The sequence below is a fragment of the Oreochromis aureus genome, linkage group 6, assembly GCF_013358895.1.
Source record: "Oreochromis aureus strain Israel breed Guangdong linkage group 6, ZZ_aureus, whole genome shotgun sequence".
Lineage (NCBI taxonomy): Eukaryota > Metazoa > Chordata > Actinopteri > Cichliformes > Cichlidae > Oreochromis > Oreochromis aureus.
The window spans coordinates 28,385,143-28,400,179 of NC_052947.1; the positions used below are offsets into that span (position 1 = coordinate 28,385,143).

General features: G+C 38.5%; 2 protein-coding genes and 1 non-coding gene across 5 annotated transcripts in view; 1 reads left to right on the plus strand and 2 right to left on the minus strand.

Annotated features, from left to right (window-relative positions):
* Positions 1-4,681, minus strand: part of LOC116311809 (E3 ubiquitin-protein ligase SMURF2-like) — a 61,370-nt gene extending 56,689 nt beyond the window's left edge. For both annotated transcript variants that reach the window (XM_039613828.1, XM_031729021.2), the window contains exon 1: positions 4,247-4,681. In XM_039613828.1, coding sequence (XP_039469762.1) covers positions 4,247-4,298 — 52 coding nt within the window. In that variant the 5' untranslated portion in view covers positions 4,299-4,681. The remainder of the gene's footprint in view (positions 1-4,246) is intronic.
* Positions 4,682-5,801: 1,120 nt separating this feature from the next.
* Positions 5,802-14,063, minus strand: LOC116311808 (importin subunit alpha-1). 2 transcript variants are annotated; one of them, XM_031729019.2, is made up of 11 exons: positions 13,966-14,063; positions 13,547-13,660; positions 13,307-13,447; positions 12,770-12,858; positions 11,992-12,260; positions 10,440-10,534; positions 9,561-9,824; positions 8,939-9,172; positions 8,451-8,633; positions 7,043-7,192; positions 5,802-6,065 (listed from the first exon to the last, which is right to left on the minus strand). In XM_031729019.2, the coding sequence occupies exons 2-11, from the start codon at positions 13,610-13,612 to the stop codon at positions 5,976-5,978; spliced, it is 1,581 nt and encodes a 526-aa protein (XP_031584879.1). In that variant the 5' UTR covers positions 13,613-13,660; positions 13,966-14,063; the 3' UTR covers positions 5,802-5,975. The 2 variants fall into 2 exon arrangements, with proteins under 2 accessions (XP_031584879.1, XP_031584880.1); XM_031729020.2 differs by having other exon boundaries at positions 13,313-13,447; positions 13,966-14,062.
* A 287-nt stretch (positions 14,064-14,350) lies between these two features.
* Positions 14,351-14,423, plus strand: trnar-ccg. The gene has a single exon. It is a non-coding gene; the product is annotated as a tRNA-Arg (tRNA).
* The last annotated feature ends 614 nt before the right edge of the window (positions 14,424-15,037 follow it).

Sequence of the window (15,037 nt, forward strand, 5' to 3'; positions counted from 1 at the left end):
TATAATTATTTACTTAACTTCTTTAGATACAACCTTTCTCAGCCAATGCCCCACTTTTGCTAACACTGCTAAAAACTGGGGAGCCAAGGAAGATGGCAGCACACTAGGAGAGCTCCTGGAAGGAACAACCCTTTTTTCACATAAATTGGAAATATATACCTCTCAACCTGTCAGGGTACAAGTACTTTTGATGCGTTGAAACTTAATATCTTCATAAGTGGCTAGATATTTGCAGTCTCCCAGAGAAATATCGAGTAACAGTAAGGCTAACTTTTTCAGAGATGCGGGTATGAGATGCAAGCTAACAACGAGGACCGGCCTGACGCTTGGAAGTATTTCAGTGATTCCGAGACCTCTGAAGGACTCAAGCGGGAAAAATACCAATTCCAACTTCATGGAAGAAATACAAAAGATTAGTGTGACATAGCAAGTTGCACACAATCAAGGAAACAACTAAAGAGTTTAAAGACTCAGTGGAAAATATTTAAATAAGACTGGGTGAAGGGGAACAATGTCTGGTGTCAAAGATGTTCTCGGGTGGAGAAATGTGTGGAAATGTGTAAGAAGAAATTGGTGATGCTCTGAGCACATATGAAGGATTTGGAGAAACTGAGCCAGAGGAATAATGTGAGAATGGTGGGGCTGAAAGAAGGCAAATAAGAAAGAGGGAACATAGCTCAGTATGTGGAGAGGATCACCTGGTGGCACCCAAACTAGATGTCAACAAACCACCCCAAACCATCCTGATGCAGTTTCTGTCCTCGTCAGCTTGAGATAACGTACTACAGATGGCCAAAGAGAAACGGGAGCTAGAATGGGAAGGCTGCAAACTATCCTTCTTTGAGGATCTGATGAGGGAGCTTGTGGAAAAGCAGAGAGGTTTCAATGCTGTAAAGAAACACCTACTGGTGTTCCCTGCAATGCGTATCTTCACTTGGAAAGAAAAGAAGTACATTCTGAGATAGCGCAGAGGCTGAAAATTTTCTGCAAGAAGTCAAGCAGAGAAGATGTATTATCAAAGGTGCTGTATATTCAGCAAACACAAGGTAAAATTCATGTTGGTTCTATGCTCTTCGACCAACTTATCTATTATATATACTATTTACTTTATTTATAAGTAGTAGTTAAGAAAGGACTATAAAACAGCAACATGTTCCCTGTTGCATCCCTATAGTTATAGTTATAAATGTAAAACTAGGTAACCTTAACTTAAATCCATTTCGATCTTCAACAGTGCCAATAAATATAACAAACAAGTCATGAATATATCTGAACTAAAAGTTAATAAAGGAGAGGTATGATCATGATCAACATGATCAAGTTCAAATTTCCCCATAAATAAATTCACATAACTAGGTCTGACTGCTTCTGTAGGGGGAAAAAAAACTAAAGCTCTCAAATCTAAAAAGATTCTTAGTGAGAACCATTTCTACTAACTTAGCAATTCTATGGCTAATGTTCCCTCTTCCCTTGCATTCAAATTATAATGTAGGGCTTCCAGCTCCTCTTTATGGGGAACATTTATATATAAACTCATGAATTCTGTTGGAAATAAGATCAGTATCTTTAATCTCACTCACAGATATTAATTTACACAAAAAAGAAGAGCCTATTGACACAACAGGATGTCCTGGAACAGGCTCCACACAACTTATATGAATCGTAGGCAATGTATAAGAAAATGGGAGATCTAGGAAGCACCATTTACTGCTGAATCTAGCGTATTCTTTATTTACTTCTAAACTTTCAATGTAGGATCATAACTTCAAGAACTGTAGAAGTCTGTATTAGGCATCTGATTCATTACGTAAACCTCAGTGTGATTCTTTGTTCTGCAACACTACTGCACTACCTTCACCAGCATACCGGATAAGTACTGTTTCATCATTTGCAAGATTATTTTTTAAGAGCCTGTGGGATAAATTAGGACTTAGCACTTGCACCTCCTCTTTAACTAAATGACGAAAAGTTTGCAGAAAGGCATTAATATCTGGGGGAGCAAATATGTTTTTAGATTTTAACTTTTTACTAATCTGCAGCTCGTTAATTTATCTTCATCACTTGAGTACACAGACTGTGTAGAGGGAGAGAATCTTTACATGAAAAGAAAGCTTTGAGTCTTAGTGCATGAAAAACCTTGACAAATTCAATCTTGGTCATAAATTCAGTCTTTTTAGAAGGCTCAAAAGACAGACATTTAGATAACATGGTAAAAAAAAATGTGAGTACCTACTTGTGGTGTTAGTTTGTGTGCGCTAAACTTAGAATGTATATTCTCTTGCAACCCTTTAATTTAAGAGCATGTGTAAATTCTTAAATTAACAAGCTCAAGTCCAGCGAACATTTATTCAAGCCTTCCCACCAATAGGTAAATATGTACCTTATTATCCCCCAATCCCCTCAGGATCCTTTTTGTTCCTCCAATACTGAGATAAAAATGGACCCATCATTTAATGCAACTCCCTCTGCTTCATACATTCTAAGTTTTACAACAAAAACTCCCAAGTCCAAAATACCTTGGGAGGCAAGTCTGAGAAAAAAAAAGTTCCTCTTACTAACCACCACAGTGAAGAGGCAAGCAGGAAGAACAGCTGGGTAAATCTTTGAGTACCGATTTGTCTTTTCGGTACAACTATACCCTGTTCTGTATGAATGAGCTTGTTGTTCCCCCGTAGCACACTGCACTTAATGAGTGCAACCAATGACTGCACAGCCATAGACATGCTACAGTGCTGAACAGTGACACTAAATAAAGGTAAAATCATCTTATCACAGTCAAACAGTTTAAGTTCCCTTCTTGCGTTCAGCAGTCATGCCAGATAAAAATCAACAAATCATTTGACTGATTTTGAATGGTTGATCAACCTAAGTATTGTGTCACAGAAAAGTAATAGGCCCCAGCTCTCAGAGATTTACAATACACCATTAATAAGAAACCAGAGCCAGAGTAGCACTATGACATACTGAAGAAATAATGCTACCTGACAGCTTTTCCAAGCTTTGGAAACAAAGGCAGTTAACTTATAAACACCAAAATTATTGAACAAGTGTTTCACTCAGTCATCATCAGCACATCAAAACACCTGGTGATTTTTAAGATTTTTCAATAAATAGAGATATCCTTACATCATTAGAAGAGCAGAACAAAGGAAAATGTAATTCATTCTCATCTTCTTCTAATTAACATAATTCATACAGCTTGCTTTAATTCTGCCGTTTGCAGTAACACAAGACTCAAGACTATACTTTTGTTGATAACTTTGGCTTTAACAAAAAAAAATATGTCAACCACATTTCTTCAAATGTATCAAGTAACTTAATTATGTTCACCTTTCATTATAAATTCATCAGAAATGGCATAGAGCACTACAGCCCATGTAGCCCACTGTGAAATAAACTCCAAGGGAGAAACTACTTATCTTTTTTTCTGCCAAGCTAAGCAAACTGAACGAATTGACATAGCTTTCACCAGATAACTGCGATGAAAGACTGAAAGTAGTGTTCCTGTATATACCCATGACGAAATATATCCTACAGAGGTCATCTACCTGTTAAACCACTCGCTCTTCAGGGTAAACAAAAATAAATAGCTGTGTAGACTAAAAATAAAGCGGTGTATTACACCACCTTCACCTCTTCTGCTGCTTCACGCTTTTCCTCGAAATTCATCTTTGCCATTAGGGACGTAATTTGTAAAATACTGTTGGCTTATTTTGCACTTGCCGTGAAGAAACACAGCAGCTATCTTTGGAAAATTAAGATAATAGATGATAAAAAAAAGGTAAGGCTGTAATGTAAGGCTTTTACTGTCAATAAAAGTATTTAAAATAACCACTTATCACAATGCTGAAGGGCTTTGGGGAAACGTGTACACTGCCGCAGACGTGTCAATATCAAGCTTAAGTATTTAAACTTAGCTAACCTTCGGGGGGGGGGGGAATAATAACCACCCAATAAACACTTATGTCAACGCTAATGTGTGCTAACGATAAAAGCTCATTCACTAGCTTCCAATATTCCTCAGTATGCTACCCCGGATTTCAATTAAATATAAAGGAATTCAGTCAAGTCAGAATAATAATAATAATAATAATAATAAGGTAAAATATGGTTTAGCGCTTTTACAGATTACAACACAGGACAGAGTTATGCTGTACAATTAGGAGACGCTAGTTAGCATGCTGGGCTAGGAGGCTAGCTCGCTAACGTTTCCGAGCGGCGCAGGAGGGGGTTTAAATTTTCTTACCAGTCAACCGCAGCTTTACTGGGCCGTTTCTCCTAACTCCTTGGTTAGACATTCCCCTTCGTGTTCCAGCTTGACGAATATTCACAAAAGTGTCACCGTGTAGGCTTTTTTTCCTTCTTCTTTTTCAAAAAGGCATCTCCCAAACAAATCCTTCTGCTAGCTTGGGGTTAGCTTGTAGTATCACCATAGCAAATCACGCTGACTGTGCACGCAACATAAAGGTAACATAATCACATCCCTGGAATAACACTCTCCGCGCGAACTCCTTTTCCGCAAAACAATTGCAAATAACTACATTTCCAAGTGCCGATCATGCCGTGTGCCACGAGTATTGATACAAGTCAGCAGAGAGGCTCGTCCTCCATCCGGACAGGCGTCTGCTCTGCCTGGGCTGCCTGGACTCAAGTTGTTCGTGATGATGGTGAAGACAGTTCTACTGCAGGCAGGCAGGGACAGGGGAGGAAAACACAAGAGGACATCCGGTACGAGCGTTCAAAATAAACTCACAATCAAAACAATGCTTTTCAGTTTTCCAGTACCAACTACTTCCTTATTATGAATATTATAGATCAGATTTTGCTATTTAAAAAAGAAGAAGAAAAAAATCGAATCCAACAGGATCACTTCACTGGGTTCAGTGCGGGGCCCTGAACTGGTCATGTTGGTTATAAACTCAGCTGTCGTGTTTCTTAATTGTTAAAGTTCACCTAATTCACCGATGACACAAAGCTTCTGAAGACAGAGAGAGAACTGAGAGTTTTAAAGAAATGTTTTGATATTAGAAAACTATCATGGTTAACTCTTGTAGTAAAAGGAAGCATATTTATATATTTGGAAATAAAAAAAAACTATGATGAATAATGTTGAAGGAGGGGTATAATTATATAGCAAAGCTCATATAAAAAATGATTTTAAAAAATGCATAAAATACGCCAGTATATGAAACCAAAAGATTTACTGAATCAAGAAATAATTAATTTAGACGCCTTCTAATTTTGATACACTTAAACACAAAACTAATATAAAAAATATATATAATTCCAAACTTTGCTCAAAGGTCGTCTGAAGTAACAAAGATATAGTGTGAACCTAAGGCGAAAAATATGCTCTAAACTCTCAAAAAATGAAACCAGTTAGCTCAAAACATGTGGTCCCACCCCACGCCAAGGTTACATGCTGTATAGATGCATAGAACCTTCCGAGTCATCACCGCAATATGAAATACAATGCAAATATACTGCAAAACTGAAATTCCATCCATTACAATAGTTACTACACTGACACACCTTGTTGTTTAAACCTAACAAAAGTAGAAATACAGTGTCTCCTAGTGGTGGGGAAGACGTACTGCCTGTTTAGCGCAACAAAACTGTGCATCTGAAATTAATCCACCAGTATGCACAAGCTTATTTAATAAAAATAAGTTAAAATAAAATAATCATTATCATTAATGATGAATCATTCTTAATTTTCTAATGTACTGTTTTATAAAAAAGCATAAGCACATTGTTTGTTATACACACAGAGAAACAGATGAAACAACAATCAATAAAACTCGATATGAATTAATAAAAGTTTATTTACAAATGTTTTTAAAAAAAACACGTATATTTATTTTGTATGCTGTTAAGTACAAAGTTGAAAAGACTAAAAAAGACCCCCCCCCGGAACAAGAACAACAATGCAAGAATTACTATTTGTTTATGTTACAAAAACATAAGTGGACGTGTTAAAATTTAAAAGTGCTTTGCTCTTCGGGGATGTGGAAGGCATAGCAGTCTCCTCCAGCCTCAGGAACAACAGACTCTTCAACGTCATTCTGAAAGGCAAGTTTGAGAGAAGCATTAGACGACTAACCAAGTTACGGCAATGTTTCTGGGATGTCTCACGCGCACACACTGAAGATTTTCAGACATGAGACATCAGTCGGTTAAATTGTTGACATTTGTGATTCAGACAACACCATTCAGAAAATAACCCTGTGCATGACTGGACAACACAGAGGGGAGCACTCTCTCCTCATGTTGCTGTTGATGACAAAGCTGGTTTAATCTCCTCTCTCTTTTTCCATATCACAATTACATGGTGCAATCCTAACCTAGTTATGGCTATGTGGCCTGGCCTCACTCCAAAACATGTCCCTATACTCCATCTCATCCTGGATGTGAACATAAATGTCTACTCCGGTAGACTCGACCAAGAAGAGCATATTCTTAAAGCTATGAAAGGGTCTCTGTAAAGTGGTTAATATTAAAAGGTAGACTGCGTATGGACAGGCTGCACTAGAGGCAAGATCAGTGAACCTCTAAGTGTTTTTGATTAGATTTGACTGATGACTCTATACATTCATTTTTTAGGTTCAGGCAAGAATTTAATTCAAAGTAAATCTAGATGATACTTTGAAAAATAAACTGTTCACAGAAGGCCCATGGAGGGAATTTAAGGAGGGTGCTGAGTGGCAAAGGTGAACATCTTTTTGGAATTTTTACAAATTATTTCTAAAAGTCTGTTTTCACGTTGTCTGTATGACTTTAAAAAAAAATTAGATTGATGATTCATCTTTAAATTTTCCAAAGTGTAAAACTAAGCAAGTTTTTTAAGATGCCCCCGCTTTAAATGAACCCACTGTGGTCCGTCAACATTATGAATTTCAAGTTGCATATAGCTTTATCTAAATGCTTTCTTTGTCGGTGCTGAACACTGTTGCTGTCAACCATTCTTCAAACCAATCTGACTGCTCCACTTTCACCTGCTATATGAGTATCTGATGGGAACCTTGTTAGGAGGAACACCTACCTCATCAGAGAAGAATGTGTCTATAATATTAAGCGAGGACTTGTAGACTGCTTCATTGTCGTGGGACTGCAGTGCTTCAATCTTGTCCAAACCACCCAGCTCCTCAATCATTAGGCACAGTTTCTCAAGTTCTCCAGTTTTTCTTGCCATCTGTGCAGAAAGGGAAACACATGTCAGATCAAAAGTTTCCACACAGAAATGATTAACCTGTAACAGTTATCAGATTTTGTTAGTGACCGCCAACAATGCATCACTGAGCAAATAACATGAGCAAATTCGGTAAATCATTTTTGTTTTCTAATCTCAGAAACTCAAGTATTACCCATTAACCCAAACTACTACACTGTTAACCTACAAAAACAAATGTCTCCTGTCAGGTGAGCGTGTAAATGCACTAAATTCATGTGACTCACGTTCCTTACAGATCCTGACTCCATACATTAAGTCCATTTTACTTCACTTCTTGAAAATTTGACTTTGTAATATTGCTAGAGTTCTGGCATGCAAGTTTATAAAAATGACTTGAAATTAAGTCTAACAGTTTATGTGACACACCTAAAAACGAAATGTCAATTACAACTCCAAGATAAGGATAAAAGATTTTTGAAGCTTCACTCATTTCTTGTTTTGAATGAGATATAGCAATGAGCCATATTAGAGGCTGGGATTAAAAAAGATTTTAAACTTAATGCTATGAAGATCTTTTCTATTGTTATATTTTGACTTAGTTTTTATGTTAATTTAACACACCAATAAAACTATGAATCTGACTTTTTGTCTACACACCTACTTGGCTCAACTCAGTTTCAGTCGTTTTACATTACAACTGAGTACCACGTAATGTGCCTGGAGTAATTACAGCAGCACAGCCTATAGTCTCATGATGTCATTTGTTTGCACAAACACAACACACTGTGTTTTTGTGTAGCCATTTCCCTCGTTTTTGGGTTTCGAGAAGGGTGGTTTTGATTTTCGTGAAGAAGTCACTCTCATGACTCATTGAGTGACAGCACTGACCAGCCAACCGGTGGCATGTAGTACGGTGATGTCACATTTCAGATCGCGTCAGACCACTTGGAACTAAAAAAAAGTACCTGGTACCAGGTAATACCACCTAATGGAAAACCCTAAAAAGATGAGTGGAGCCAAGCTGGTAATAGAGGAAAAGGGCTATTATATTTTAACCGAAAAACTGCATAATTTTCTCTTTAAACATTACCTTTAATGTCTAACTGTTTTTTTTTCATAAAACACAGTTGGCTAGAGTCTAAAGAGAGACCCAGAATATGTCTGCATTTTCAGGCTAGTTGAAATCTATTCCACACACCATTAACTCCACCACTTTGATTGGTTTCTGTTTAGAATTACCAAGCAAAAACTGCAGTTTCACTTTAGCCTTTTATTATACCTGTAAAATATTGTATATTGCATCCAGGATGACTAGAACAATCTTGCTGTCCTTGGTTATCAGCAGATTGAGCAGAGGCTCTAGCACATTGCAATGAACCAGGTAGGCCACCTGGTCCACTGTTCCACCGCTGGTATAATTGGTAACAGCCCACACTGCCTCTCTCTGCGTCTTGTAGTCTCCCTAGACAGGAAATCCATCAATTCATATATCAGAAAAATTATAAACAAAATGATCAAATAAATAAATTAAGCAAACTATGCACAACGTGCTGAAGGTTACAGAAAAGTTGGGGGAAGATTCAATGACTATACTGATCAGGTTAAAATTAGCTACAGAGAAGTCAGTGTTTATAGCAGATCTATAAATAAAGATTTATTTTATTTATTTCCTTCTTTTTTTTAAAACACTGACAAGTTTAATATAAATGTATTTAATAATAAGGACACATGTAACAAGCCTGCTCTAATTTCTGGCAGCACACTGACCTGCTGGAGGATCTCCACCAGGATGGGGATCAGGCCTGCGTTTATAACTTCCTGAATCTGGTTGTCCTTGCCGGCGGTGATGTTGGACACTGTCCACGCAGCTTCTTTCTGGATGTTTGGCTTTGGGTGGCGCAGAAGGCTGGGAAACAATGCCAGAGCACCTGCATTCAGCACACATTGGGTCTGCTCATCTGTCCCAGTCACAATGTTGCCAAGTGAGCGCAGGGCTGGAGTCTGTGAGGTAGACCAAGAGCAAGCTGGTTATTTTAAGCACTCTCAATTTAGAAAGTACACGGAATACAATCACACACATCTCACCTTCATGTAATATAAATAAAACAGATTATATATAATAAAAAAGTAATGAAGAAAGAACCAAAGAGAATATTTTTATCTTTGTGATCAGTATTGATTAGATGGAAGAAAGTGACCCAAGAGGCCATAGTGTATAAGTTCAACCCCTGTTGTGAATTCTAGATATGCTGTTTTACCGCCAACAGCTACAAACATAACAGGACACCAAGCCTCTATCAGTCTCCATCATAGCATCAGAAATTAGTGGGAATGTTTGATAACTAAACAAATACAACAGTCTGAGTTTAATAAATTGACTGCCACATACCACAATACTGAGCTCCCCACAGGCGAGTAGCTGCACCAGACGGGGCACCAGGCCAGCCTGCACCACCACCTCTATCCTCTCATTGGTGTGATCGGTCAGGTAGGACACAGCCCAACAGGTGTCCGTCAAGACCTCCTTGTCATCGTGATGCAGGAGGCGCACAAGGGCTGGAAGCAGCTGCAGCACCGCCTCCAAAGGAGGTGGGGGGTTCTTGTTCCGACACAGGTTGGATATGGTCCAGGTGATATTGCGCAGGTAGGTGGGCTGGTATAGTGGATTTAGATTCAAGTGTTATTTCATAACAATGATCACAAATGTGATTATTAGTGAATTACTATAATGACATTAAATAGGTAAGTAACTCTTTTCGAGAGTCTTCAAACTGTACAAGCTCAGTGCCTTAAACAAAATGACCTCATAGTTAACAACACACCCAAAAACAAAAAACTTGAACTAAAGAAAACTTTAAATAACACCTGCAAAAATAAAATGAGAGCAGCTCAGAGGGAACGTGTGCACTATGGATTACCCCAGTAAATAACTGCCCAATTTGCCCAAATCAAACCAGTGACATCACTACTGTCAGCTAAAGGTGTGCATTACCTGTTGAACAGGAATAAAAAGATTCACAGCTCATGCTAAGGCCTCATTGATATTTGCCCCTTAAAATGTGTCAATCTACTTGAGCTTCAGTTTTGGATTGGTCTTTAATTACATATTTAATTGTTTATAGAATGCCAGAAAATTGCTGGTTTTTTATTTTGATATAAGGTATAAAAGCTGTTTGTTTCAACTTGTTCAGGTTGTTGATGTAGGTATCGTGAGAGAATTTAATACAAATGTCTGTTAAAGGCACAATAATATTTGATAGAAACTCACAGGAAATACAGACAGGTCAGGAGCTGACAGCAAAGCCAGGAGTGAATGGACACCACCATGTGAGATCACTAGGTCTCTGGAACTGGGCCCATCACCTAAATATAGAGGGAAAAAAACATCTTTAGAGTAATCAGAAAACAGGCACATAAAGGCAGATACTTTGAAACTACACAAGGTTAGCAAAGATAAAATTTCAGACTTCTAGTTTTTAGCTTAATCACGTTTGGAAAATGGACCCAAAGTGGGACTCAGCAACAACACACTTTTTACTGTATACATACAGAAATGCACTCTAAAGCCTTTAATATCACAGGCTAAATGGAACTCCAGATGAACTAAAGTGGGCACAATTTAGGGATGGGTATCGAAAACCGGTTCTTGTTGAGAACCGGTTCCCACTGTTTCAATTCCTTGGAATCGTTTGCCATTTTTGCAAACGATGCCCTTATCGATTCCAGTCGCCCCGAATGACGTCACCACGTTGCGGAGCGTCGGAGCGTACCTGGCAGGAAACACGGCGCCTAAGCGGCTCAAACGCTTAAAAGTTCGGTTATACTTTACGAGAACGGATGACAACAGGGCAACTTGCAATACTTGCAAAGTAGATATTTCATTTAAGGGAGGAAACACTACGAATATGCAAAAGCATTTGCTCACAAAACACGCGATGAACTTAAATGAATGTTGAGTTTTTAATTCCGCTCCGGACTCGTGAATCTCAACCCAGCAGCAGCGGTAACGTTTGCACGTCCTCTCCCGTTAATACGGCAGGTAAATAATCAACTAACAGTGCATGTTATGTTAGCGCGATCTGCCTTATTACAAAACCTGCCATTACTGTGCATTTAGGTGACCGTGATGAGAGAGACAGACAGAGTCTGGCTGGCGCTCGCTGGCAGTTGTCCCTGCAGTCCACCGGTAGCGTCTCTTTTCAGGCCTGAATGTCACCGAGCAGTGACTAAGTTTGTGGTAAAAACCTTGCACCCGTTTGCCACAGCAGATGGTAAGTGAATGTGTTTAATTGTAGGCAGGGACATTACTGGATATTATTGTGTAATTGCTACAGAATAATTTATGTTATACTTTGTTATTGCTACAGAAGAATATTTATTTTATTATTTTACATTTACATTTTTTTTTCCCCGGGGACCCTGTGACACCCCATTGAAGAGCCATAGGCTGGATCTCTTAAGATCTCACTGTTGGGTTTGTAAGGCCATGTTACTCCTAAATTTCTATCTTGTTCAAAGAGAAGATATAAAACAAAGTTCTAAGCTAATCGACCTTAGTGTTCTCCTTTTTAAAAACAAGAATCGATAAGAGAATCGATAAAGAATCGAATCGTTAAACAGAATCGAAAATGGAATCGGAATCGTTAAAATCTTATCAATACCCATCCCTAGCACAATTGTCCACAATAATCTACAACGCATCCTGACATCAAAACTATCAGAGCATACACCTGGAACAGTGTAGGATGTAGTAATGCACAGAAGTACATCAAATCACATCAAATCCAAAGAAAGAGGTTGAGTTTTGTGAGCCACAGTACCTGCAATGTTACCCAGAGCCCAAATGGCCTGTTCGCTGATGTGCTGATGGGGTGATGTCACCAGGCTGATGAAAGCTGGAATGGCCCCTCCATCTATTACAGCAGAAGTCTGGTCTGAAGTACCTGAGGCAATGTTAGTCAGGGCCCAAGCTGCCTCAAATTGGATGGGGGGGCATTCAGACAACGCCAGAAAACTAACAAACGTTGGGATGAGTCCAGCAGCAATGATGCTGTCAATAGGTGGCTGTTTTTCTCTGGAAAGTAGCCTCCTGTGAATCAGAAAAACAGAGTTGGATCGTTGTTAAAATTGAAGTAACTTAAAAGTAAAGGAAAATCAGTTTTCACACTGCTTAATATCATTGATATAGTAATACCAGTGATATAACTACAGGCAGATAGAGAGTGTTACAGAAGGAGGACAAAGAATAAGAATAGTACAGTGTACAACAAATAAACAAAGTTAAAGTGCCACAGGCCCATAGTGAGCCCCTTTTACTGGGAGAAAGCGCAAACATTTCATATATATACGACACCAATTAAAAAAAAAAAAAAAAAAAAAAATGAGGTTAAGTTTAAAAAAGTAAAAAACTGAGTGTGCAACAGAGTGGTGCAAATTGCACTGATAGAAAAATATGTACACTATAATACACTACAAAAACACAAGTGCCTCGTTACGCAACCTTTTTTTTTTTTCTTCCAGCTTGAGGTTGTCACTGAGCAACTGTCTCACACTTCCACACCCACACACAGTCAATTAACCTAACATTACAAGTATTACCTGGCTGCCTGCGTTGCCTGCAGCTTATAATCTAAATTCTCGCTGTTTACACCTCCGACAATTTCCTCTACAGTCCAGTGATGAGGAGGCTATGAAAACAGAAAGAGAAATGAAAGGGGATTACTGCCAATAAAACCAGAGCAGCTAAAAATAACACATTTAGAGGAACTTGCTTTGAATGTTTTTAGGTCATGGTAACTCAATCAGGGGAACATAGATCAATTATAAATGGACTTTTCATAAATTATCAGAGATACAACTTTTTAAAAAGTCAACAGTCTGTTATCACCAGACAGACACCTGCTCCAAGATTTAGTGACCTTTGGATAATGCTCGCAAATTGAGCAGGCTTAGCTTTTTTTCTTCCTGTGTGCACGCTCTGCAGAGGTGTTCATTTGGAGGCTGTTACATCCTGTTTATAACGAGTTAACTTCTGTAATAATCCAATGTTTCAAACAAGTTAAGCAGCTGTGGTTATATCAGGTGGGTCACCTTTACTCTCACAGCCAAACCAAACACAGAGGAGCTGCTGATTACCCTTACGTTGGGGTCTTTCTCTTGCAGAGGGGACGTTGGTTCGTCCAGAAGGCTGTGGACGTTTCTCCTCTTGAGGATGTGATCATCCTTCTTGGCTCTTCGCAGCTCCACATTGACTTCCGCTCTTCTGCGCCTCAGCTCCTGATCATACCGACAGACAAATAAAAGATATACCACAGCATTCAGGGCATTTGGGATACCGAATTAACTCTGACGTTTACTGCTGGGTTCAGAGCTTACATCAGCATCTTTTCCTTTATTTTTGAACTGGTTGAGTCTCGCTCCGTTGTCCGTGCCCGCTGACATTCCTGACCGTTGAGCAACACAATCGCTTCCACTAAAATCAGGCGCTACCTGTAATAATTTCACAACGACAAAAAATAAGCGGCAGCAGCCACGGTTGCTTTTAGTTTCAGGTGTCAACTAGTAAGCAGGCGCTGAGCTAGCTAACCAGGCGGTTATCTCGAAGCCAAGCCGGTTATCTAACACCATGTGGCCCTTCAGATATAGGGTCTGTCTAATAATCTAAAAACCCGCTGAAGCTCAGAAAACAAAGGTTATACGCTGTATTAGCAATTACAAAAGGTCAATAGCAATTTCAATTAGACAAAAAACAAATAAATGCACTATTAGCCACATAGCATGTACAACGTGCTTACCGTTCAGAATTCTTGTATTCTTTTAATATATGCACAACGTCACGTAACAACGTTCCAATTTTTCTGATTTTTAATTGGCCAGTTGGATTTTTTAGCACCGCCTCATTGGTCACGTTTAAGGAAAAAAACCATCAAACAACAAATATGTTGTCAAAGGCAACCGCTGTCAGTATCGCGAGAAAACATGTTAACGTTTCTGTGCGGTAGCTTGTTCTTCTTGTGCTAAATGCTATTGCTGGGTTGTAAATTTTATCATGGCTAATTATTCCTCTTTTAAATAAAAAATACATGCAATTTTTACTATCAACTAAATGAATTATACCACTGACTACATATTCGATTTTCTATTTTCATGACTGAATTTTCCCTACCTGTGCGACGTAATGACCCAGTGGCCTAATGGATAAGGCATCAGCCTCCGGAGCTGGGGATTGTGGGTTCGAGTCCCATCTGGGTCGTATTTAGCTTCCTTTTCAGGGTTCTACTGTGAGCTCTTTCACAGATTCAGAAACAAGAATATTGGAACATTGGAACATCCGGTTGTACATTGTGTGATAATACTAACGAGACATTTTTTTTATTTTTATTTTTTACAGTCATTGGGTTGAACATATGACCAGCGATGAATCCTGTAACAAGCTGTTTTCAACATTTTATGGTTTGTGCCTTGTTCATAAACCCATTCAGTTGATCTGCACAGTTATATTTGATATATATAAAATGTTAAAAAAAAAAAAATGAAAAGAACAAAAATCTCTCTACAGGTAACATACAGCAGATCTATGAAAAAGGGCCTCAGAGAACCTGTACCACAATATTATGACTATCTAAACCGTCTGTAGCACAGCCACAACCATCCTGGAGACAATGAGGAGCAGTAAACCACTGTCTTATTGGCGACAGGGCAACAGAAATAGCAGCAGCTAACTGCTCTGTAAATATATCTGAATAACACAAAGTCATAAATATATATATTCAAAACAGGTTATTTGTTTATATCTTATTGACTACAGCCTATTTAACAATATAAGCCAACATATCAGACATTAAAAAACACATCTGCCATCACTGT